Source organism: Hippocampus bargibanti, linkage group LG01, assembly GCF_051943395.1.
Source record: "Hippocampus bargibanti isolate YZ-2025 linkage group LG01, ASM5194339v1, whole genome shotgun sequence".
Taxonomy (NCBI): domain Eukaryota; kingdom Metazoa; phylum Chordata; class Actinopteri; order Syngnathiformes; family Syngnathidae; genus Hippocampus; species Hippocampus bargibanti.
Window position 1 is genome coordinate 6139655 of NC_142734.1, and position 23292 is coordinate 6162946.

Consider the following 23292-nt stretch of genomic DNA (forward strand, 5'->3'; position numbering starts at 1 on the left):
CTCAGTTTTGAATAGTCGCGGTGGTCCGGGACGCAAGCTGAATTTTAACTCAGCTTGCTCACATACATGGCTGTAAATTTGCCGTCTTGCCCTCAGGTCGACGGCAAAGGCCAATGCAGAAAATAAACCGCTATGCACAAGACTTTAATCCCTTGCGCCATGCGGCTACTAAATTCCCAAAATGCAGAAGTAAGTCTAAAATCATTCTGCTTCCTCTTCTGCTCTCTCACTGCTTGCAGTTGTTGCGTATGTCTTGTTTTATTCTTCATTCTTCATCTCTTTTGATTTTCTGTACTGCATTATTGTGAGCTTTTTTGGGGGCACTGTTGACGGGTTGACAATAAAACCGAATTGCCCTTCTGGGACATATATTTGGAATCGGAATCTTGTTCGCATTGCAGACTTTGCACATTGCTGCCACAACGGTGCCCATCAACTGCCAGACATGATGGATGGATGAAAGTGTGGCGATGCCACTGCAACAGACAGGCCAGGGTCAAATGATGACTCCAAAGGGAGGACAGATACTGTCGCTGTTGGTGGCCCTGCCTTCAGGAAGGCTTCATTAAGTCCAAACAGTTTATCACCGAGCTGTCTCGCCTGCTTGCCTTGAGTGAACTGTGAGCTCGCTTCAGTCTGGACCGTTTGAACACCCCGAGGACGAGTTGACCCGGGGAGAGGTAACATATCCTCTCGATGGAGCAAGCCACTTTGGCCTTTTTCTGCAGTGACCGGTCCAACCAAATTGACTTTGCTTTGTCACTTTTTTGCTTTCCTTTGCCATCTGCAGTGACAGATCATAAATATGTCGTTGACTACTACTGTGTCATCCTTCATTGATGTGTCATGCCCAATGCCTAAACATGTATTTCTTTCAATGTGTGCAAAGGCCATTTTGATTTTGACACTGACATGGACAGTGTATCGTGCCTTTGTGTGCTCTATGTGTTGGTGATTTTAGTTGGATTGCTTTCCTTGTGATTTGTTGTCATCTGTCACAATAATTTTGCGACCGTCACTTGTGCACGACAGCAGCAACATATACTAATATGTATACTAATACGTTTTAAATTAGTGATCAGCACTCCAGTTGGTTGGTCTTTGTGTCTAGGCGTGTTCACACCAGCAAAAAAAGGTCTTGCTCTGTTGTGATTGTCTGCTCGACTGCACACGAGTCTGTCTGTACTTGGGCAAATGCTTCTAAACGCGTGGGTGCCGTTTTGTCAGAACTCATTGCCAAATTCTACTCGTGTGCATGTGTGAGTTGGTGGAAGTGTGGCTGGAGGCGAAAGGCGCACATGCTTATGTGTGGATGCAAATGGCTTTGACACTGACTGTATATTGTCAGCGCCAGGTGCAACAGTTGTGATATGTTGTCAGATGCTCGTTTTTGCTTCACGATTCTTTATGCGCTTGAAAAATTGAGTAAACAGAGGGAAAAGACAGCAGCCTGAGGGCTAATTTATTCACTCCCCAGTCGAGTCACACATGCCCGTTGCAGGCGGCCTCCGTCAAATGTGAGGAGCGTGCCGCAGCCTCATCCGACAGTGAGCTGGCAGGCCGCAGCACACTCTCACTGGGCCGAGTGCTGTAGGCGAGAACAAGATCAACCATGATGCATCAATAAATTCACAACATTCACTATTTCCAAAGATGGTATTTTTCTCTGACCACAAAAAGGTAGGTTGGGATTAGACAAAAATGGTGAAAAGAAAGAACTAATCAATTTTCAAATGAATAGATTACTTGTGGGCGGCACTGTCGTCAAGTGTTTTGCACATCGACTTCACAGTGCAGAGGGAACTGGTCCAATTCCAGCTCTGGCCTTGCTGTGTGGATTGGATTGGATTTACCTTTATTAATCTCGCAGTGGAGAAATTTATATTTCACAGCAGCAAAGTTATGAGAGGAAGATGAAAAGAATGAAAGAAGTAGAAAAACAAAATACATGAGCTGCTGGAAAGGCAGCCACTCTCGCGCCGTGTGAAGTTCGCATGTTCTCCCCACATTGTCCAAGCATGTCCCGGGGTATGAGTATGAGCGTGAAAGTTTGTTCGTTTCAGTGTGCCCTGTGAACGGCTGGGTTCGCTCCAGTGAAATGGGAATGAGCAAATAGAAAAATGGAAGTAGGTAGGGGGGATGTAGGTAGGGATGGGTGGATGTGAGAGGCAGGCCTTCACATAATCAAACATGCTTCTGAGCCATAACAAGAAAATGGTTTAAAACTGACCCACCAACAAAGAACCAATGGATTGGAATAGTGGAAGAGATATTTGAGTGGGATAGATTCACACACATATTGAGGGTCCAAGTAGGGATGTTTAAAACAAGATGGGAAAAATGAGATGAATATAAAAAACAATCAAACAAATGAATGAAGGAACGACACCAGAAATTAGACAGTCAAGATAGCTCACTAATATACTATAAATCCAAATTAGGGGAAACTTGTCACTATTGATCACCTTTTTTCCTCTTTATTGTTATTGCTGTGTTTTTATTTTTGTTGATGGGTTGATTGGTTGTTTTACTTGTTGAATAATTTTCACGGTTACAAAAGGATGTTGTTATACAAATTGGCCACAAGGCATTCTGTATTCAAATGTTAAATTTCAAATGGTCTTAAATGTTATAAAAATAATAAACATGCAAGTTACAAAAAAAAAGATGGTTCTGGAAAAATGCTCGACAATCAATTTCCAAATACACCTCAGCAAAGCCTTCCGAGAAAACTCCAAGCTGCCCTGGGCTAAGGTCAAAACCAATATGGAGAAATAATGGGATTTTGCATGCGAGTCAATTCAAGAGAGCAGAACAGTGTTTTTGACAATTTGTGAGGCTAACAATGTGTTCTTCCTACGAAACTACTTGAAGAGTGTCAATGTGTTAGCAACTACAGTAGTCTATAGACTTCTCATTGTACGTCTTGCAGCACACTGATACTTTAAGCATTAATATGAAACAATGGGTAGGCTTTCAACAAAAAACATCCATATTGAGAAACGAGTATCACAAATGCAGTTTGTATCTTAAATAATTGGCAAACTTCATAGCAGGCACGTGCAAGCAGATAGCATATGTCATGGTGTTTAGTAATGTAGCGTTACAGTTGATAAACTGGGAGTGGGAGGATGCGGCTCCTCGCTGCCAGCTTGTCGTAATGGATGGCAGCACTATTGGAGTGGGACGAGGTTCACTTCCTTCTTGGAAGAGAGTGGAGGCTAACGTCAGAGTCGAGGTAATTGTGCATCGCACACATTTCGGTGGTTATTTGAAAGAAATCCTCCCAAAAGAAGAAAAACAAATTATATATGTACAAATGTGTGTTTGTTTTGTAGGCCTGTAATGTGTCAAAACATTTTGGCCGTCAAATGCACGCTGCGAAAATTAATCATGGCGGCTTGATGTCGCCAAACATGTGGTTCTGCACACTCTACAGCCTTTGATCATCTTTTCTGCTTTTTTAAATCTTGAACAAGATGCGTTGCTGATTATCAGCTGCTCCTGGAAACACTCGGTCATACATATGGTCCAAGTCATTGCTCGCCACTTCCAACTGTCCCTTATTGTCAAAACAGCTTGCAGAATTTCAATCTCACTAATCCCCTCCTGCCTTCGAGTCTCTGACCAAAAACACTCCCCTATCCTTTCACCCCCACCCCTACCCCATCCCTTTTCAATTGCTGCTGTGGACTGCAAATTTCGCCATTGTGGGACGTATAAAGGTATTCTGATTCTGATTCTATCTTATGAGCATGAGAGACAAGCTATACACGACGCATACTGTGACCGATCTGAGTCGATGTTAACCGTGGCGAGCATAACGATTTGAAACATAGTGTTATTACAACACAACATCCTCCTGATTGGAAGTTTTCTATTTTGTGGAAATTACAATCAGTTTAAAGATGTAAATAACGCAATCAGTCAGAGTCTTCTGAGCTGCCTGTGACTCCTGCACCTCTGAAAGGGACCTCGTATGTTCATCCCTGCTTTTTGTCAGGTTTCTGTTTAATTCTTTCTTCTTTACTTTTGGTTGATATCCACTATTGGATATTCCCTGATTCAAGCTTGCCCTTGTACTAAGAGTCGTCGCTTGTAAAAATAAATTTTGATGCTCCTGGGGTAGGTAGCAATGTTGCTGAAACTCGCCAATGCCTGATATGAGCCACATTTATCAATCCATCTTTGTGTGGGTCCTCCATCGGCGACAAGGACAATTTGTTGCATGCGATGAGTTTTGCCACCTATCGACACCATCTCAGATTAATGTTAATGGATACCATTTCTTTCCATGAGGCATTTCACCTTATGTCCTTTATTTGAGTTTGATCTCTGAGGAAAGAGCAGAGAATTGCTACCAAGTTGGGCTTTCACACTATTTTATTCCAGTGGACTAATACGAAGCTCACTTCAATGTACATGTTTAAATTGTCAATTGAGCCCCCGTTCCTCTCCATTTTAAAAGAGTACACCAGAAGCTCTATGGATACCGTCACGAACATGCTTGTGCAGGCTTGTCATCCCTCCACGTCACCCGGCAGCCGGGGCCAAGGGGTTGCCTTAGAGGAATGGAGCATGTCATTGTTTGGGAGGAGGAAGGGCGACTTTGCTCTGGTTTTCTGTATTTGCCTCTCTCAGCCACCATTGAAAAATGTCTCCTTGCCCCTCTGCCAAGATATGACTAAGGCATTATCAACACCGCCGAGCTCACTCCACAGTAACGAGACCGCAGGCACGGTATTATCTGTTTACGATAAGGATATTAATAACACTGTAGTTTAGTTATGTGCTTGGGGTGCCCCGCAGGGTGAAGGCGTAAGGAGGGCTTTAATCATTCTGTCAGAGGCTTTCTCCAAGTGGGGCAAGATACGACTGGATTGGAGAGAAGGAAGGTGCCGTGGTCAGAGTAGGGAGGTGTTCTCACGCTAACCACATCTGGTTCCTTCCTCTAGTTCAAAAACCATCAAGTCAGAAGCTCCACATGACCTCACTCGATTGCTTGCAAATTTCCCCATTGTGGGACAAATAAAGGTTTTCTGATTCTGATTGTTTGTAAGGTGCGATGGTCTTCCCCCTGCCTGTCTTTGTGAAACTGCCTTCTCTCCGTCCTTCTTTCAGTGTCTCTACGGCTGCTATGTCCACTCGTCCATCATCCCCACCTTCCACCGTAGGTGCTACTGGCTGCTCCAGGTAAGACATCCTCTTTCCCGCTCCCGTTTTTGAACCTGATTGAGTGACATCTGTGACTTGATTCTGCAGTCTCAGTTGACCAATACTGCATGTCTTTCTCTTCTTTGATGACATTGCGGACAGCATCCAGTGTGGGATAATTCCCATTGGGCAAATAACTCCTCCATCACGCTTATTTAACTCTGTCCATAAATTATGATAAAAGAGGTTCCATGCGGTCATTACAGCTGCAGGCTTTGTGGTCCAGTTCTTCACTCTCTTCATACACAGTCACGAAAGTTTTTCAGTCCATCTTTTCTCTTCCACTGGTTGCATACATTGTTGAGATGAATAGTTTTAAACTTTTCCTTCGAGCATGAATCACCTCACCAACGCACGCGAGGCAAAAGTGTTTTTATATTTTTGTTTCTCCCAGTATGTGGTGAATCCGTCACCAATAATTATTGACAAACAGCAATCAGGGAAGTGCTCAGACCTCGGGCTTGTCATTGATGACTCCTAAGACAGTTTGGTCCAGGCCACACGTATATGTTTAAATGTACTTCCGAGGCCATTCTTGTAGGCGACTCAATACCCTCCTCTTTCCTCCATTGCTCTTGACATAACTACCTATCCTATATACTACCAAGACTATTTGCTAATCAATGACATTTACATCCAATAATTGTTTAGCTTGCATGGCTGGCTATATAAAAAAAAAATCTACCAAACATCCCTGTCTTTCAGTCAACTTGCAGATGTTGACTGACCTTCACAAACAGTGTGTTACACTGACAAGTCTTTGCTGTGGTACTTTCTCCACCCTTCTCCCATCTATGGACGAACCTTGCCTCTGCCACTCTCTGCGTGCCATTAGCTGCGTCCATATGTGATATGCAGACAGTAGTCTGTCAACAGGCGGGCAGTAAGGTGACTGGAGCTCCCAAAGCGTCAAATTGGAAAGGTCACCAGTGAGTGAAAAATGTAAATATCCAGAGGCCGCAGTCACAGAACGGCATGGATGAAAATTGATTCCATTACACGGCACAGTCGGGCAGGGACTGAGGGGGTGAATGGAGTGAGATGTGCGTAACTTTTTGAATATTAAAAATAACTAAGATGGCAGCAGAAATGTAACGCAAGACAAAGAGTAAAGAAGTGAGTGAAGGTGGATGCAACTGTAGGTTTTTGTGTACTGATTCAGATTACAAAAGCAATTGCAACATCAAGGTGAATGCAAGACATCCATAATATACAACGTTGAGTGACACCTGCCAAAAAAATGTCATAACTTGAGAGAAACACAAACCAACGTGAAAAAAAACACAAAAGGCAACATGAAAATTGCTTGTCATAAAAAACAAGAAGAAATAATTTTGAGAAATGAAAACGAGTAAACATTAACAATACCTACATGAGAATACAACGTATAAATGAAACCTCTGTGGAACAAAGTCACAAAACTCTAAATGATAAAGCACCTGAGTCATGAACAATGTGAGCAAATTATCCAGGTTGTCGTCCAAGCAGAATTTATAAAAGCTTATGATTGTCACACGTGATAGCTATGACTCAAGAAGAAACTGAAACACAAAAAGAGCAGAGCATGACACATGTAGGGTCTCTCTCATTTTATCATTTCATATTACCTCAAGAGCAAGGCGGGCGGAGGTAGAAATATTTAGGGGCATATGAGGCAGCGCTTTTTTATTTAATGGGGACGTCAACGACATCATCATCATTGTGAAATGTAAATTTCTCCACTGCGAGACTAATAAAGGCAAATCCAATCCAATCCAATCCAATCACATCATTGCCATGTGTATTAAATGAAACGTCTGTGCGACTCACTGACTACAAATACCACAGATGTCCACATTACTCTAGGCTTCATCTTTCAATTAAATTCAATTCAAGTCAAAAGTAAAGATAACATTTATTCATCCAAAAACTTTGCAGATTCACAAATTATTGTCAGTCATCTTTTTCCAAACTCTACCCCGCCCGTACATTTTCGATCCACATACTAAAGAGGTCAGGTCAGATTGGGAATAAATCTGAATTTGCGTGGCACGAAAACAAATCAGATACATGTTCCATATGAGCATACCTGTCAACCTGCGAGACACTGTGACCTTAATAACGGCTCAATTTTTCCTTACTTATGCAATTATATAAACAAAATTTCACATGTAAACATGAATAGTTTTAACAAATTACAACATATTTCTAGCAATAATTAAGTATGTTCTTTGTTGTAGAGCATTGTGGCTTTTTTTTTTTTTTTAGCTGTGGACAAATTGAATTTGTACACAGCAAAAAAAAGAATTGGAATTTGTGTTCTTACGATGTATAATCTTTATTTAAACAAATATGAATGACATTACGACAGGAAAAAAAAACCACGGTAAAATGTTTCATTTAACTGATTTCAAAATAAAATTCCACATGACCGTAACTTTTGTTTCTTCTCGAGACTTTCCGCACAGACTTGTTTTCTCTGTGGTTGACTTTGCTTTTTAAAAGTAGCAATATTTGTATATAATTAACAATAATGCTAATATTTAATGATATAATGTTTCAAAAATTATATTTAACCATTTTTGCGTTTCCCGTACAAACGTTCTTGTATGCCGTACATATCTAAAAATGTTCAGAAATCGTACAGAATACGGCAAAATACGGACTGTTGATAGGTATGTATGGAAAGGAATAACGGACTTGATCTGCATTGTCAGCAGATTCAATGTGTATAAGCCAGTGTTGTGGGACAAAGAAACAATCACCTAAGTTTGTTAAAGGTGTAGAGTTATGTGCCTTTTTATCCACTCTTTATTGAGCGGACTGGGTGTAATGAGCCTGAGGCTGCAACGGTGATATTCGGTCACTCCTTACATTTCATTCACCTCCCAGCTTGCTCAAGCTGTCGCCACTCATCACCTCATGGTGTCACACACTTATATCTCACATTCGTTGTCATCACTGCAGTTATTAGAGGTCATGATCAATAAATACCATTTGACATTGAAGTGACACATGTGCCTTTGAGCCACCTAACTGTCTTCCTGCACAATGAATCGATTTATTCAGTAGTTGCGGCCATTAGTGACCTCTTTTGTACATTGGTAAGCATTCCACGCTCATGAAAATGAAATCCAAAAGAAACGTTCATAAATGATTGATTGTAATTTTGCTAAACAAACCATTCAAATAGATGGCAAAATTAAAAGTGCACATGTTATGTCATTACTTATCTTGTTCCCTTTGTGTCCATAAAAATATATTAAAAGACCTGATGAAATGAAATTGTGGTCTTTTTATCAGTCAAGTACCTATTTTGGCTTTGTGAGTTGCGCACAGTCTCGTGCAATTAAGGAAGAAATCATTGCAGAGTGGAAATTGGTCTCATGTGGACCAAGGCATGTTATCACAAGAGTTTTTTTAATGGAGCAAAAAAAAAAAACAAAGAGAGAGACACTTTATTTGAACTAGAATATTTTTCAGCAAAATTATTCTCTTCGCGGAACACCGAATTGCGGTATCATCGATACAATTGTGGTTTTTCTGCAAAGTACCACGTGACAGGTCAGCTGCAATGAAAAAGACAGTTGGAAAGGCATTGAAGTTGTACATTGTGATAACACATGCACAAGTACCCACCGACACAAGGAACCATGCCGGTGACACTGATTGATTTGCACGCCTCATGTCGCCCTCTTTTGTTTCCAGCTAATCGAATGTAATTCTGCGCATGCGCCTCTCCATCAAATGAGGCAGCGGCGTTTGCGCTGGCTGGCGAGGGCACAGAGGTGGGTATAATTATGATATTAATACGAAGGGGTTCTGAGGGGAAACTTCATTTGTCCTGTCGTCTGCCTCTGAGTCGGAGAGGGGTCAATAGCTTCCCCTGCCTTTGCCGCTTTGGAGAGGAGAGAGGGATGAGATAATGAAATCACTTCCAAGGCAGGAGGAAAGCTGACGACCTTGTTTCTTCACAGCTATCGCTTCGTCCCTCGTACCTTTCTCAGCTCAGGCCACTGTGCTCCTGTCGCTCATGAATACATTATTAATATCAGTATTCAGCCTAGCTCCATTTTTCTTCTGACATTATTCCCCGTGACAATAATGACTTGGGAACCACTTGAACCAGTGTTATGTCGAAAAAAAATGTCCTCACCGTTGTCCCCGTGATCATTGCGGCAGTATTAGACAGTATTGAAGCGTTTCATTTATGTATTAACTCAAAGGTCAGCCGTTTGGAAAGGAAGCGGGACACGGCTTGAAAGTGAGGACTCGAGTGAAGTGGTGTTAGACATCTGCTCAAGTTCTCCTCTTTCTTGTCCTTCTCGATTGATGTATAATTGCTTCACTCTGAATGATGCATCCACCTGAGTCGATTTTAAGATAAGAGAACGGAGAAAGGTTTTTAGCCTCCTTCTCTCCCGTGCATTGAGGACTAAGATAGTGGCAGCTATGGGCCTGTTGCTGACATGCGTGAACACAGGGATGTGTATTCTTTATCCATGCAAGCATAGTGTATTCCTTCAGCTCCGTTTAGCTGGTGCCGCGCTGAGTGTCGGAAGACAAGTGCCGGACCGGCTCAGGTGACGTGCGATGACAGAGAAAGGCTGTCAGTTGCAGATGAATCACATCATTTATGTCCAAACGATGCCAGGCTACATAATGAATATTTCACAGAGATGAATCATGGATGAGTACTGGGGCTCGTTGAGTTGATTTCACTGAGAGGCTTGCGAGCTGAGAAAACCTGGCAAGGTGTTGACCGGCTGTCTGCAACCTTGGGGCAAATGAGCATGAGAAACATAATTGCCTTGAGCGGGGCAGGCTGTTGTTTGTTTCGGATTGAAATGCACTTCAACAGAGAATGAGATCAGATGTGCCTTATATCAAATTGATGCTTGTACCTGATGAGGCTGGTCAGTCCGTACAATACAAAACATATTGATTTATATAGCGCTTGAACAACAGCTGAAGCTGTAACAAAGCGCTTAACATGGGCAGGTATCATATACAGGAAATAAAACAGTCAAAATTAGTAGAAAGCACCAGGGGTGAAACCAAGATCAAGTCGGAATCATGCTGAGTCGAATGCCAAAGCGTACAAGTGAGTTTTGAGATAGGTTTCTGCAGCGAGGGGGCTTGGCATATGTTCAGTGGAAGGTCATTCCAGAGAGTGGGACCAGAAACGGAAAATTATCCATCCCCTCTGAGCCTCCATTTAGTTTTTGGCACATCTAATAATGTCTGGTCAACAGACCTGAGGAATTGGGACGGTGTGTAGAGGTGGATAAGCTCGGAGAGGTAAGGAGGAGCGAGATGATTTAAAGATTTGAAAACAAATAAGATCTGGAAAATAACTCTAAAATGTATAAGGAGTCAGTGAAGGGATGCCAGAGTAGGAGTTACAGTATGTGCTCCATCTTTCGAGTACCAGTCAAGAGGCGAGCAGTGGCATTCTGGACCAGGTGGAGACCCTTCAAGGAGGATTGGCTGACTCCAATGTAAAGTGCATTACAGTAATTGAGTCAAGAAAGTCACCATGAGCTACTGACGGAATGGATGCGACCTGGACAAACACACTGGGGGACTCCACTGAAAGAAGCTGACAGAACATAGTGGCAACATAGTTTCTTGTATGCATACAGTGTGACGTGTGGATGTGTGTCTTTGTTCATCTGTCATCTACGGGTCTCACTGTGTCGAAAGTATTCGTTGAAAGCGACACCCCTTTTTGTGCCAAATATGCAACGTTGGCTCGTCCTGTCCCTTTGATTCACCTCATCGACGGCTGCTGGTCGTGTGCTGTCATGGAAGGACCACATCTGACTTTCAAACATTTGCCTCACCCTGATGTGACTTTTCCTCAGGTCTGCTGCACACGCTATGGCCCAAGAGCAGCAATACCGTGGCTCCTGACCTCCAAACAAATTGAAGGTTACTCGGGTGCTTAATTAATAGCCCCCGCTGGAGCCCTTTCTCCAAAAACGAGCGAGGGACGAGCTGTTCCTCGGTGCTTGCGACCTTTTCTCCACTGTCGTCGCTGAGCTCACCAGCACAGCCAATTATCACAAATCCCCCGCTGCACTCGTCTTGCCATTTCCACATTGCAGCCGGAGAGGCATGCATTTCCCTGGTCAAACCAGCGTGAGCCGAGATGGGGAGGCAAAGGCCCACAACAGGTACGGGCCTCTTAAATAATTCACTTTTCCGGAAAGGTTAAGGCTCGGCCAGCGAGGCGAATTGCACTGCAATCTTGTGGCCCGCTTTCAGAGGGAATCGCCATCGACTTGTTTATATTTTGTACCTTGCAAAACTCTTATTGACGCCGCCATTTTACATGTCACGTTACCACTCCTGCTGTTATTTCGGCAGGTAGCCCAGAACATTAAATCACAGATGGGGCTGTTACCGCAAGCTCTCACCGTGTAAATGCTCTCACCAAGGCGTACCCTTGAGTTCAGCTTGCCACTGCACAATTTAGAGATCACAGATCTTAATTGCGCTTTGTCGAGAAAACAAAATGGCTGTGTCAGCCAGGTAGCTATTGTGAAATCAAATTAAGGACAACAGTTTGTGTTCTTTCTTGGTCCCCAAGCTAAGCTATATTTTGTCTTGTTTCATTCCCATGCTTGAAGAAGTACCGTTTCTCTGCAAGCTAAGGAATGCGTGAAGGACCAGTTCCCAACCTGGTTACCGTTGCATTGAGGGTTAGCGGTGCATCAGGTATTGATTTATATTCACATAACTTATCTGAAGGCCGTGTTTGAAATAACGTCTTCCCGGAGGCCCGGGGCGTACAACTTTGAAAACTTCTCGGCCTGGGTGGCGACTAAATGTGTATCCAAAAAATGTATTTCCCTTAGGAAACCATTAAAATGAGAACAATCAGTTCCCAGGTCCCCATAAAACATAATTTTTTACTTTCTAATTTTCTAAGCCTTAAAACTACACAAAATATACCTTATTTTATGTATAATAAATGTGCTATGGTGTTATAATTAAAGAAATAAACTGTACTGTATAATAAAGTTGTTTTATTTACCTTTGTAATGGTCGTTGATGGCTTGATGAAATGGAGTGGTCTTTTTCATCAGCATAAAACACTTGATGAGGAACGTAACCTTCTTCTTTCACCATCTTGAGGAATGATCCCTTGTAGGAGCTTTCTTTGTGATAATTTTATCTAGTTCCTCATCAATTGTGTTCTGTTTAGCTGGGTTGACAGCTTTTTGCACCGAGTGTACAGATGGCTTGTGCGGGTTGTTTGTGGGGCCTGATTGATGGGATATTTTAACCTTGCAGTCTACACTCTGCTTTTGAACTATTAAAGTTGAAACTCTCTCACTGTCGTCTGCCTGTCTCTTTAATGTTTAAACAACCCCCCCCCCCCTCACTGCTGCGTTCTTGACCAATCACGTGACTTTAACCGAAAACTGGAAGCGGGGAATAGAGGACAAAAACAGTCAGCCGCCATTTTGTTGTTAGAAGAATGGGCTCGTTCGCGAACGACACATCACTCATTGTGGCAGCTCCATGTGTATCCCGAAAAATAGTTTGTATGACAAGGTAAAATGTTCATAAATTTAACATTCGTAAACCGAAAAGTTCGTAAGCCAAGGGGATTTAACAAGTAAAAATTTATTTTTTCCAAGAATACGTGTGTAATGTTCCATGGAAAAAAAACTTACAATTCCATTCCGCAAGCGTAAACCTGCAAAATACAATATTTTTCTAATTTGTTTTAACTAATAAATAAAAAATAGGACAATCTAATTGAATGGAAGGATGGGGATGTTTTGTGACCCAAATCAATACTGCATATATTTCAGTGGCGGGTCATGGATTTCATCCAGACTGAAAAAAGTGTGGTGTGATTTACTACAAGTCCACTAGAGGGTACCATTAGCCAGGAAATAACTGACCGACCTTGATGATAGGTTCCTGCCCTAAGGTTGGGGGTAGCAGAGGATCATTTCCCGAGGCGGCACTGATTACTTCTATTGTCCTGACTGATTATGGTCTACTGATTGGACTGGCTTGATTCCCCCATTTGCTCTGGTATCACCTATTGGATAAGAAGCGAGACGTCCGACACCTGCAAAGAAGTACAGATGATGGCTGAAGAAACCTTTTCATCTTATCTGAAAGTCGTTTTTCGTTCATTCCAAGTATATCTTTTTTTCACCTAACTCGGCCAATAATATCCAGTGAAAGGCACAAGGTTTGCAATGCTCCTTCACATAACACAACCGTGCATTCACCTGTTGCCTGTCATTCAACAGACTAATTGTTTGTGCACAATTAAAAATTCCGAAATGATTAAGTACATCTGGGATTAAATTAAAACTGGTCTACTACTTTGGAGCCATGACAATAAATAGAGCCAACTGAGTCATTTCTTTGATGTTGCACGTGGGTCAGAAGGCTGTGACAGGATTTTATAAAGGTAGCACACAAACTGGGAACAGCCATGTTTGAGTTGATTTAGTGTGTGTTTCAAAGCAGAGGAGATCAGTGGCTCGTAACCTGGTCTGTATATGCCAATTCCTGTGGCCTTTCTCATGTCAAACCACAGATTGGCCATGTCACGGCGAAGGCTCTGTGGTGATGACAGGAGCGCGCGAGCGTTGCCCCGCTTCCCAGACAACGCTGGTCACAGCTAATGACCAGAACTGTCCGATTTGTCCTGCCCTGATTGCTCCTCTGAGCTCCAATTAGCTGTGGATGAGGTCTGACAGCGTGGCACGATCACACAGATGTGTCATGGAGGGAACGATAAGGCAGCGGCGGCAGAAGAGGCGGTAGAGAGCAGCGGCGATGAGTTCGGGCAGAAGCTGCCACTCACCGCTCTGCGTTTGGTGATCTCAATTTGCTTGGAAGCGCCAAGCGCTCCTCAACTTACAAGAGATCAAGTCTAATTGCAATTTCTGTAATTGTCAGTTTACATTGTTGATATCTAAGCGTGTCACCTGCTCTCTTTCCTCTGTGGTGCAAGGATGAAGCTTGTAATTTCCGTTGATGTGGAAAGTGAAGGGTCGCTTGCCTGCGTGGTATTTCATGAAGAGCAAAAAGAATTTAATCTCAATCATCCTGTTGAGTTTTTGCGATACTCTGTATCACATATATTTTCTCGATTTTGCTCTTCCCTCCAATCTATGTCACACTGAACTCCTCAATGCCACCCCCCCCCCCTAACCCCCAGGATGTTCATAGTGATCCTTCATCTGCTATGAACTGCTGCTGTTTTTTTTCTTCATCATTTTTGCTCAGCACGGGATCGTGAAGAAATAACTACAAGGGCATGTCGAGCCTTCCATTCCAAAGCATCTGGATCGATGTCATGTTGAACACACATAGGCTTCAGTTTCTTGGTTTCGCTCTCCTTTTCCATGTTCTCCGATGAACATTTCAAAACTTAAAACAAACTCAAAAGACTCGGCAATGGAAATTATGGACGTGTAGCATGACAAAGTAAATGTGAAAAGCCTGCAGGCCTCTGGGGGAATACGATGAGCAGTCGAAGATGATATCATCGTCCTAAAACGAGCTGGAGTAAATTGCCACACGTTAATGAGCCGCCATGTGAATTACAGCAGCTGAAGGGAATGTGCTTGACTTTGGATGGAGATCTGAAATACAGACAGAGGCTAACGTTTGCCTAAACATTATTTAGTGCCATAATGTTTTTTGTTGTTGTTGTTGTTGATCGAGTGGAAGTTAGGAATCAGCCCGTGCTCTCCATGGACTATCCATGGACTATTTATTCTAACCACCATACAGTCCACCGAAGGTTGAAAGGGTGTATTCTCCTCACACTCAAACAGTGAAGAGCTCAACTAAAGAAAGAAAAAGTACATCTATAAAAATATGGCTACTCCCATGTTTCCAGCAGAAAATATAGCCTAATGTGAAGAAGAGAAAGCTGGGGAGTGATTCAAATATATTAAAAACAGGATTTTTTTCTGGGAATTGTGAATGACTCTATCGCTGAAATTTCTTAATTGTATCCCTTTGGTCCTATGCAGCAAGGAAGCTGCAGAAGTGTACCAAGGAGAGAAGGAAGGCGATGGACAAAGGCAGAGATGGAGTGAGATTAGCGCAGATTCACTTTCATCTTCCTTTTCTTCTTTTTCTTCTTTGTTTCTTCCTTGGGGGTGCAACCAGGTGGGCAGTGGCTACCTGGGAATAGCGTCTAGTCTTAGCCAGAAGCCCAACAGCGCGGGAATGGCTTTCATTGACAGAATTCTAAATATTACATGACTTCCTGATGGCATTGTGCCGTCTGTGGCGCTGTCTGGCCTCGTATTAACCTGTCTGGATAAATCAGCCTTTTAGACAAGTTTGCCCCCCGCCACTGGCCAAGTTACTTCTTACTCCAGCTGTCTGTCTTCTTATCCCTGCTTCCTGTGATGGCTTTGCTTGCGTGGTTCCTGTGCACACTGCACGCAGGGCAATGTGTGTCTGCGGACCCATCATACTCTTTGGTCCTTTGCCGAGGGCCTCACCGTCATATGTAGCTTGGCAGGTGACAAATAGTTTTTTAATTGCTTGCACCGGGAAATCATTCTCCTCGTCCTTTTCCTTGCTGGGACGAAGCCGCGCGTGTGTGCAATAATAATAGCCTGGCTCCTGTTCCCTGCTTTTAACTGGCTATTTTTAGACAGCAGTCTCATAATAACACCGTATATGCTATATACACATCGACACTTCATACTGTGCACATATATGAAAGGTGAGCTGAACGATCCACGGATGCTTTGCTTCTGAGAGAAGAGTATACCAGTTTTTTTTTTCTCTCACATGACCGTGCCATTTCTCTCTGTGTTTTTGTTTGGCTGTTAAACATTCACAGTAGGTTTTTCAAAGCATCAGGACAACAATTTACCGTCTGATGAAGCTTTCCATTATGGAACAGGCTGCAAACTCCTCCTGATTTTGGTTGTTTTTTTTGCTTTGCATTGAGATAACATATCGATTTTCCCTCCTCAATGCCCTTGCCAACCCATCCCTATCGAAGTATGCACCAGCAGCCATGTACAGAGAAAGAGGACAGCAAGTAGATGGAGCATATGGTACAGACTGACCCCCAGACCAGTCATCACAAATGGGCTGTCATTCGGCAAGCCCCCTCCCCACCAACACCCCTCAATTTAAAGTGTACTTGTAGTTGGTTTGGGTGGCCCAGTAGACAGCCGTCCTAATTTCAAGCTCATATAACTCCAGACCCATATAATTTAGGAATTAACACTTTTGTTTATGAGAAAAGAGAGGTTCTAAACGCTTTATTGAATGTATATGCAGTCCTAAAACTCAATATTCCATATGTCCTGGAATTCAAGTGACAATGACAAAAACCCTGGCACTGCAGTGGACACATTTTTGCACTTCTGGCAGTGAATGAGTTTAAAGAAAAAAATTTGGTAGTCATCCTGTAAGGTTTTGCTTGCTTATATATTTTTGAGAACCAAGTGAAATGAGGCATATTCACAACTACCTTCACCCAGCCACACCCGTTCCACCTGTGGCATAGACGTACTCCAGACGGCGTCTTTGCGTATGATTGTAAACACTGTCTTCGTTAATGTTTGTGAGGAGAGGCAAGGTGACATGAATATTTTGAGCAAAGTATAATGGCTGTCTGTCGGCTAATAGTAATAATTACACACCCCGCCAAGCCCACTTGTTCAATCAGAAAATCACAACAGCTCAATGCTAGAAAGCAGGTGATGTTTGTGTTTTTCATACATGTCCGTCGTCATATGACGCGGTATTCATTTGAACATGACGGTCATGATGGTGTTTGTCGTATCCACTGGAGTAGTACTGCAATGTGTCATTCTGAGAGCTCGTTCCTGTATTTGACCACTCACAGCTAAATAAAACCCTCTTGGGATGATTCTGTGGAATTCTTCACCCAAGTACAGCTGTTCTACTGCGGCTTGTTAAATGACCGCGTACAATAAAAGTCAACATGTTTTGTGTCTCTCGGCTTATTCTGTCGTTTGTGGGATTGTGTGGCTTGGTGGTTGTAATCATGTTTTAGTGAACAATAGAAGACGATGCTGTTTACACCCTTATCGTTTGTGAGCTTTTTTTAAAATGTCTTGGTTTTATTCCCAGTCGGGAGCCATGTCAGAGATGTTGTTACACCATCTAGCGGACCCTCCCCAAAACTTTTATCTCCCATTCTACTCGATAAGTTTACCCGCACCCCACGTTGATCTCTCTCACCCTTTTCCTCTCACGCAACAGTAAAATGCAGTAAATGCAGAAACATCTGTGTTCTCTCAACTCACTTGTACTCTGGCATTCGAGCAAGCATGATTCCGACTTCATCGTGGTTTCACTCCCTGGTGCTTTCTACTATCTTTGTGACTGCTTTATGTCCTGTATATGATAGCTGTCCATGATAAGCGCTTTGTTTCACCTTCTGTTGTTGTTAAAGCGCCACATAAATCAATATGTATTGTATTAATTTGCCTTGCAGAGCTTCACTTTACATACGTCACTGCCTCACTTTCCATACGACACTACCTCACTTTACATACAGAAATTACATGTATTGTCTGTTGTCAATTGTATGTCTTTTTTAGCCACGTTATAAGTGCCTTGCATGTCTTGCACGCTGGGTCCGAGAGGACATTAATTTCATCTGTGCTGTATGTCATGCATATTAGCATATTTGACAATAAAGCTGACTTTGACTTTGACTTTTTGACTTTGACTTTTTTACTTCAAGCATTTTCAGTCTTTTGACACAAACTATTTCAGATATATAGGGTCAGGAAATATGATCCGACCCATTTGTAAGTTGAATAATAGGCAAACTAAGTAAACAAACAAAAATGTGGTTTTATTGTCATGCCTGATTGTGAAGGGCTTCATATCCAGGCTATAAACCATAAGAAGATCGTGTTTCAAGCTGGTATGGCATCATGTCTACCAAGATTGAAGTGCAAACGCGATGCTCATTTTGTTGTCGTTACAGATTTATTTTTTTAACGTTTCATCAATGAAACTGCGATGCTCTCCAGTTCAATTAATGGCAGATCAAGAAATGAAAAACGATGACATGACGAAGAAACAAAGCAAAATGGCATTACATGAAAAAAATGACATTATAAAAACATTTATTTCCATTATTTGCCTCTTATTTTACAGACAAATGTGTCTGATCATTTTGCCTGACCGTGTATATCACATTGCTAAGTAATCATATTAACTCTAGCATGAAGACATTAGTATGCAAGAGCTTTTTGTAAATTCAACTACCACACTAATAAAATTTCCAGGATGGAAACTGAGTTATACACTCTCTGGACTGTCACTGTTATTCAGTTTAAATGACTGCATTCGTAAATAATTAACATCAGGCAGCCCGCTGAAGTAATCGGTTGTTTGAGTTATTGTCAGAGCGCTCAAAGAGAATAATTCTCACTTGATATTACTGACTGGCATGGGTTAGATCAAGGGTCAGAAACCTATGGCTCACGATATATATATATCCGGTTCTATTGATAATAATTGATAATTTCGTCTGGCTAGAACAAAAATGTCTCGCTCTTTTAATCCACTCATCAATCGATTTTTCACTGCTCAATTCCTGTTGAGGGCTGTCGTTGGCTCGAGGAGCAATTTTGATTGGACGATATTGGCCTATGTTGGCCATTGTAGTGGAAAAAGTTCAACGCCCACTTTTGAATCAGCCCGCTGGGTCATTAGCGCAAAGCTAATCCTTTGATGGATAAAAGGTGAAAAGAAAAAATCAGTACAATATGTTACATTGTTTCATGTTTCATGGACCAAAGGATTTGCCTTTGTGCTGAGAACAAGTCCTGCAGTGTGTCTAATTTGCAATGACAAATTCAGGGCCTCCACCGTCTACTGTCAGAAGACAACTAGGATAGGCTCCAGCACCCCTACGACTTACTGAAATACATTTCCAAATATTTAGCTTTTATAACTTCCTTCGTCAAAAAGGTTCCCGACACCTGGGTTAAATCATGAAGCTGAGACTTCCAAAACGCCACTTATCAATGGATGTGTGCCTGCAATCGTCTGCAGCACTTTGCCAGGGACAACCTGGTCTCTTTCCAGATGTATCCCTCCAGATTTGTTCAACTAAGTAGTGCCACGGTTTTGATGTTGGAGAGAGGCTTGGAGTGGCAAAAGAAGCAGCCGTGCAGAGTACAGTATGGGTGGCTTACCCCAGCCAATAGTGCTTGGCACGGAGCACGAGCATATGTTCACGGCCTGGCATCATCTCTCTCTCTCTTTCTCTCTCTCTCTCTCTCTCTCTCTCTCTCTCTCTCTCTCTCTCTCTCTCTCTCTCTCTCTCTCTCTCTCTCTCTCTCTCTCTCTCTCTCTCTCTCTCTCTCTGTTTCCCCAACCCACACTTGATGAGCCTCAATTTCCCTGCTCCCCTAGTCACCTGTTTGACTACAGACAAAGATCAAGTTGTCTTGAAGTCTCAACCCGTTTGTCTCAGAGACACCCTCTTTTGTCATTTTGTCATCCGGCATAGGGTGAGAAACCGTTTGCCCCATCATTTCCATAGAAAAAATGTTCAGTTGAATTTGCTCTTTATTTTGTCAAGTTTTTATGATAGAAAATAGACAGAAAAGTAGGTTCATGCCGCCAAACACAAGGCCCACAATGGAAGGTCAATCTGAGGTGAACATACACAGCCTGTTAAACCGTCATCTTCATGTAGGAGATCTGCCCTTGGATTAATTTAGGGCTTGGTAAACTCCTTCATAGGAAGAGGTCAGAAGGCAGGTTACAAATCTATCAGTTCATTGAAAGGACAACCAATTAAAATGTCTATGTTATGTTGTTTTATAGTTGTTTGTGCTTGGGACGTCCAGGGGTGGTATTCAAATCAACACGACTGTGTTTTACGAATTTAGTGGTAGCCTGTGCATCGACTTGAAAAATATATCTGGATCCTTACGATTTAAATTTGTGCAACCAAAATTGAGTAAATTCAACCCAAAAAATATCCAGGCTATTCCACTGTCGCTATGGGCTATGAGGTGTTGTCAACTTTCTCCACTTTTCTTTCGAAATTCGTATTTTTCCTTGCAACATTTGGCCATTTGCACCTTAGCTTAGGTTATGCTTCACTTTAACTCTGGCTGCTATCCAAAAAGTTGGAAATGTCCTGATGTCCCTCCATGCCAACTCAGTTCCGGGTGTCATGCAAGTGGTGAACTGTGTCCCATATAGGCCCAGCCGGCTGTTCCGGGCATTGGTGCCGCCTCTCTCCCTGCCTGCTTGTTTTCCCTGCCTCTTGGACCAGTAAATGCACGCTCATTTGCAAGTGAGATAAATCCTTTGAATGTATTATTGATGCAAACAAATTAGCTTGTAGGCCCCAGACAATAGCTAATGCAGCATTGGCTTGTGGGCGAGGTAGATTCCAGCAGGGGCACTGTCAACGTTCCACGATTGATGCCTGCTCTTCTGCCCTGTAATTATTTCTCCCACAAATTATTCTGCTCTTCCGATGCAATTTGAGATTTCAAGTTCATGCTGTCTGTATGATTCCAAGCCCGCCACATTCATTAGTTTGTTAAAGAAATAAGAGTCAGGCTATTAGAGAATTGGGATGAAACCCCTGAAATGGGGGGGGGGGAGTGTCATTATTCAAGTTTATGCATGATGCTGCTAATTTGCCAGAGTTTATGTTGGGCTGGCTCTCTTATCACAGTTGCAGACACATAATTTGGCCAAGTAAAAAAAACACTAAGTAGTAAATACAAAGTAAATATCGCAAAAATGTGAGTTTTATTTTCCGGAAAGTTTATTTTGCGGTTGGTTAATGACACTTCGATATGTTTCTAAGACAAGATGAATGAATGCGCAAGATTCTGACAATTTATTGATCTCTAAAAGGAACATCACACAGCGTGTTATATGACTAATATCACATCAGAGTAAGCGTCTGAACAACATGTCGATAAGATAATAGCTAAGAGGGCAAGAAGTGGGAGGAGGGGGCACCTTTCTGGTGTCTGACTTGCACTTCTTCCACTACAAGCTGGCATCTGATGTGTCAAAGGATTGTGTTTGACAATACAGTCCACTTTGTATGCATACATGCAAGCATTTTTTAATGGATGTGCGCACACACATGCACACACACACAGACACACACACATGCACACACACATTCATGTTTCCATGGTTTTGTGAGGTCCAGATAACTCCAGATAAGGACTGAGGACCACCGTTGCTGAGAAGTTTAGAGAACTAGTGTTACATTTGAACACTAAATATCACCCCATTTCCCACTTCCACTTCTTGAAAAACAAAGAAATAAAAAGTGGACTTGAAACTGAAATAACAGCAGGATTGAGTACTCTGGGTACATTCAAAGTCCTCACCCTTGTGGTGAATTCGGTTAAAATATAGTTTTACTTTTTGTGGTATGAACTTTTTCCTCTCATTAACCACACACACACACACAGTGAATAAAAAGTGTGTGTATCCAAGTGAAATGAAAATACACACCAAAAAATAATTTTGGGTGAATTTGTGAGGACCTCAGTGAAACTTTAACAGATGCATATATAGACCCTCTAGAAGCCTTTAGCATGAAAAATTTGTGAGGACCGGCCAAAAGGTCCTCACTTGTCAAAAATGTCCTCACTACGTATGGTATAAAATTTTTGTGGTCCTCGCAAGACTACAACCAAACACACATATACACACACACACACACACACACACACAAAACACACACACACACACACACATATGCATTCCTGCTGTATGAAAACGTAGATTCAACTTTAGTTTCTCTGTGTCGTTGCTTCCCGTGCTAATTCTCTTTCCAGAGTGGCACAGATGAGAATTTGCCCTTTGTGACGGTCTTGCTGGAAGACTTACACAGCACAAATTGAAAAATGTTACACAAAAAAGTGACAATATACTAGATGTTCATTTTTTTCCAGACAACAGAATCGGCATTGAAATTATTCAAATGATCAGCACTAAAAATGGCAACACTTTACCGTAACTTGGAAGCGGTGACATTTTGTTGCTGTCCTCCGAAAATCATGTCAGTGTGAACATTTTTTGATTGAATGTAACAACAAAAGAACACCCCATGCTGTTCGCGCACAGGAGAAAATAACAAAAGGCTTCAAAAATCATTCAAATCATCCAAGTGTGACACACACCTGAGCAGCTTGAAAAAAATGCGCTGTTGAAAAGAGAAACAAATGCAACAAACACCCTTTCAATCGACTTCTGACACGACTGATGAATATTTATGTACCAGTTCCTGTTATCATTGTTGCATTTGCACCTTACTGAGTCCCGGCTATCCGGGGCCTCCTTTCCCTTCTTTCCCCAACGACCTGGTTGAGATAGCTTGTTGACAAAGTTCTCTTGCCCCTACCTATCCCCCCCCCCCATCCAAAAAAAAAAAGAGAACTATTGGACGCTCACTTATATTTACACACAATGTGAACTCATTCACTGCCATTCCCAAACATATTCGGGAATTGAAAATATGACATAGAGCGCCATTCCCGAATTTGTTTGAGTTTCGGTTTTTCTTGCTGGGTTACCAATAAAGCGCTGGCCAGCTCTCTAGGAATGTTTTTCCCTTCCACAAGGGGCAGCATTTCACTTTTTTCCATGTTTGTTCCGGCTTCAGCTGTTGTCAAAGCGCTTTATAAACCAATATGTATGTATTGCATTGTATTTTGGACAGCTGCCCTCATTTCAAGCTCATATAACTCCAGATCCATATAATTTAGGAATTCACTTTTTTTCCGATCAAAGAAGAGAGTCTAAGATTTCTTACGCTGCATTGAATTTTTATGTAGTCCTAAAACTCAATATTCTGTGGGTCCTGGAATTTGAGTGACGATGACAAAAACCCTGGCGCTGGAGTGGACACATTTTTGCACGTCTGGCAGTGAATGAGTGGGGCTGTGGGTCCTGGTGACTAATGTAACATGCCGAAACTATGTTTGTCTAGTTTTTCTTAACAAAATTAACACAGATCAGATTCTCAGAACGACTCTGTCCTCCGCGCATACAGACGCAGTCACTTGGCCTTTTTTTTCATCTGACTCCAAGTGT

The 23292-nt window shown here is 42.2% G+C and overlaps 1 protein-coding gene across 5 annotated transcripts in view; it reads left to right on the plus strand.

Moving 5' to 3' along the window:
• camta1a (calmodulin binding transcription activator 1a) overlaps positions 1 to 23292 on the plus strand; it is a 344861-nt gene that overhangs the window by 270791 nt on the left and 50778 nt on the right. For all 5 annotated transcript variants that reach the window (XR_016114467.1, XM_088992319.1, XM_088992311.1 and 2 more), the window contains exon 6: positions 5122 to 5193. Coding sequence is in view for 4 of the 5 variants with exons in the window: in XM_088992319.1 (XP_088848445.1) it covers positions 5122 to 5193 (72 nt within the window). In the remaining variant the exon portion in view is untranslated. The remainder of the gene's footprint in view (positions 1 to 5121; positions 5194 to 23292) is intronic.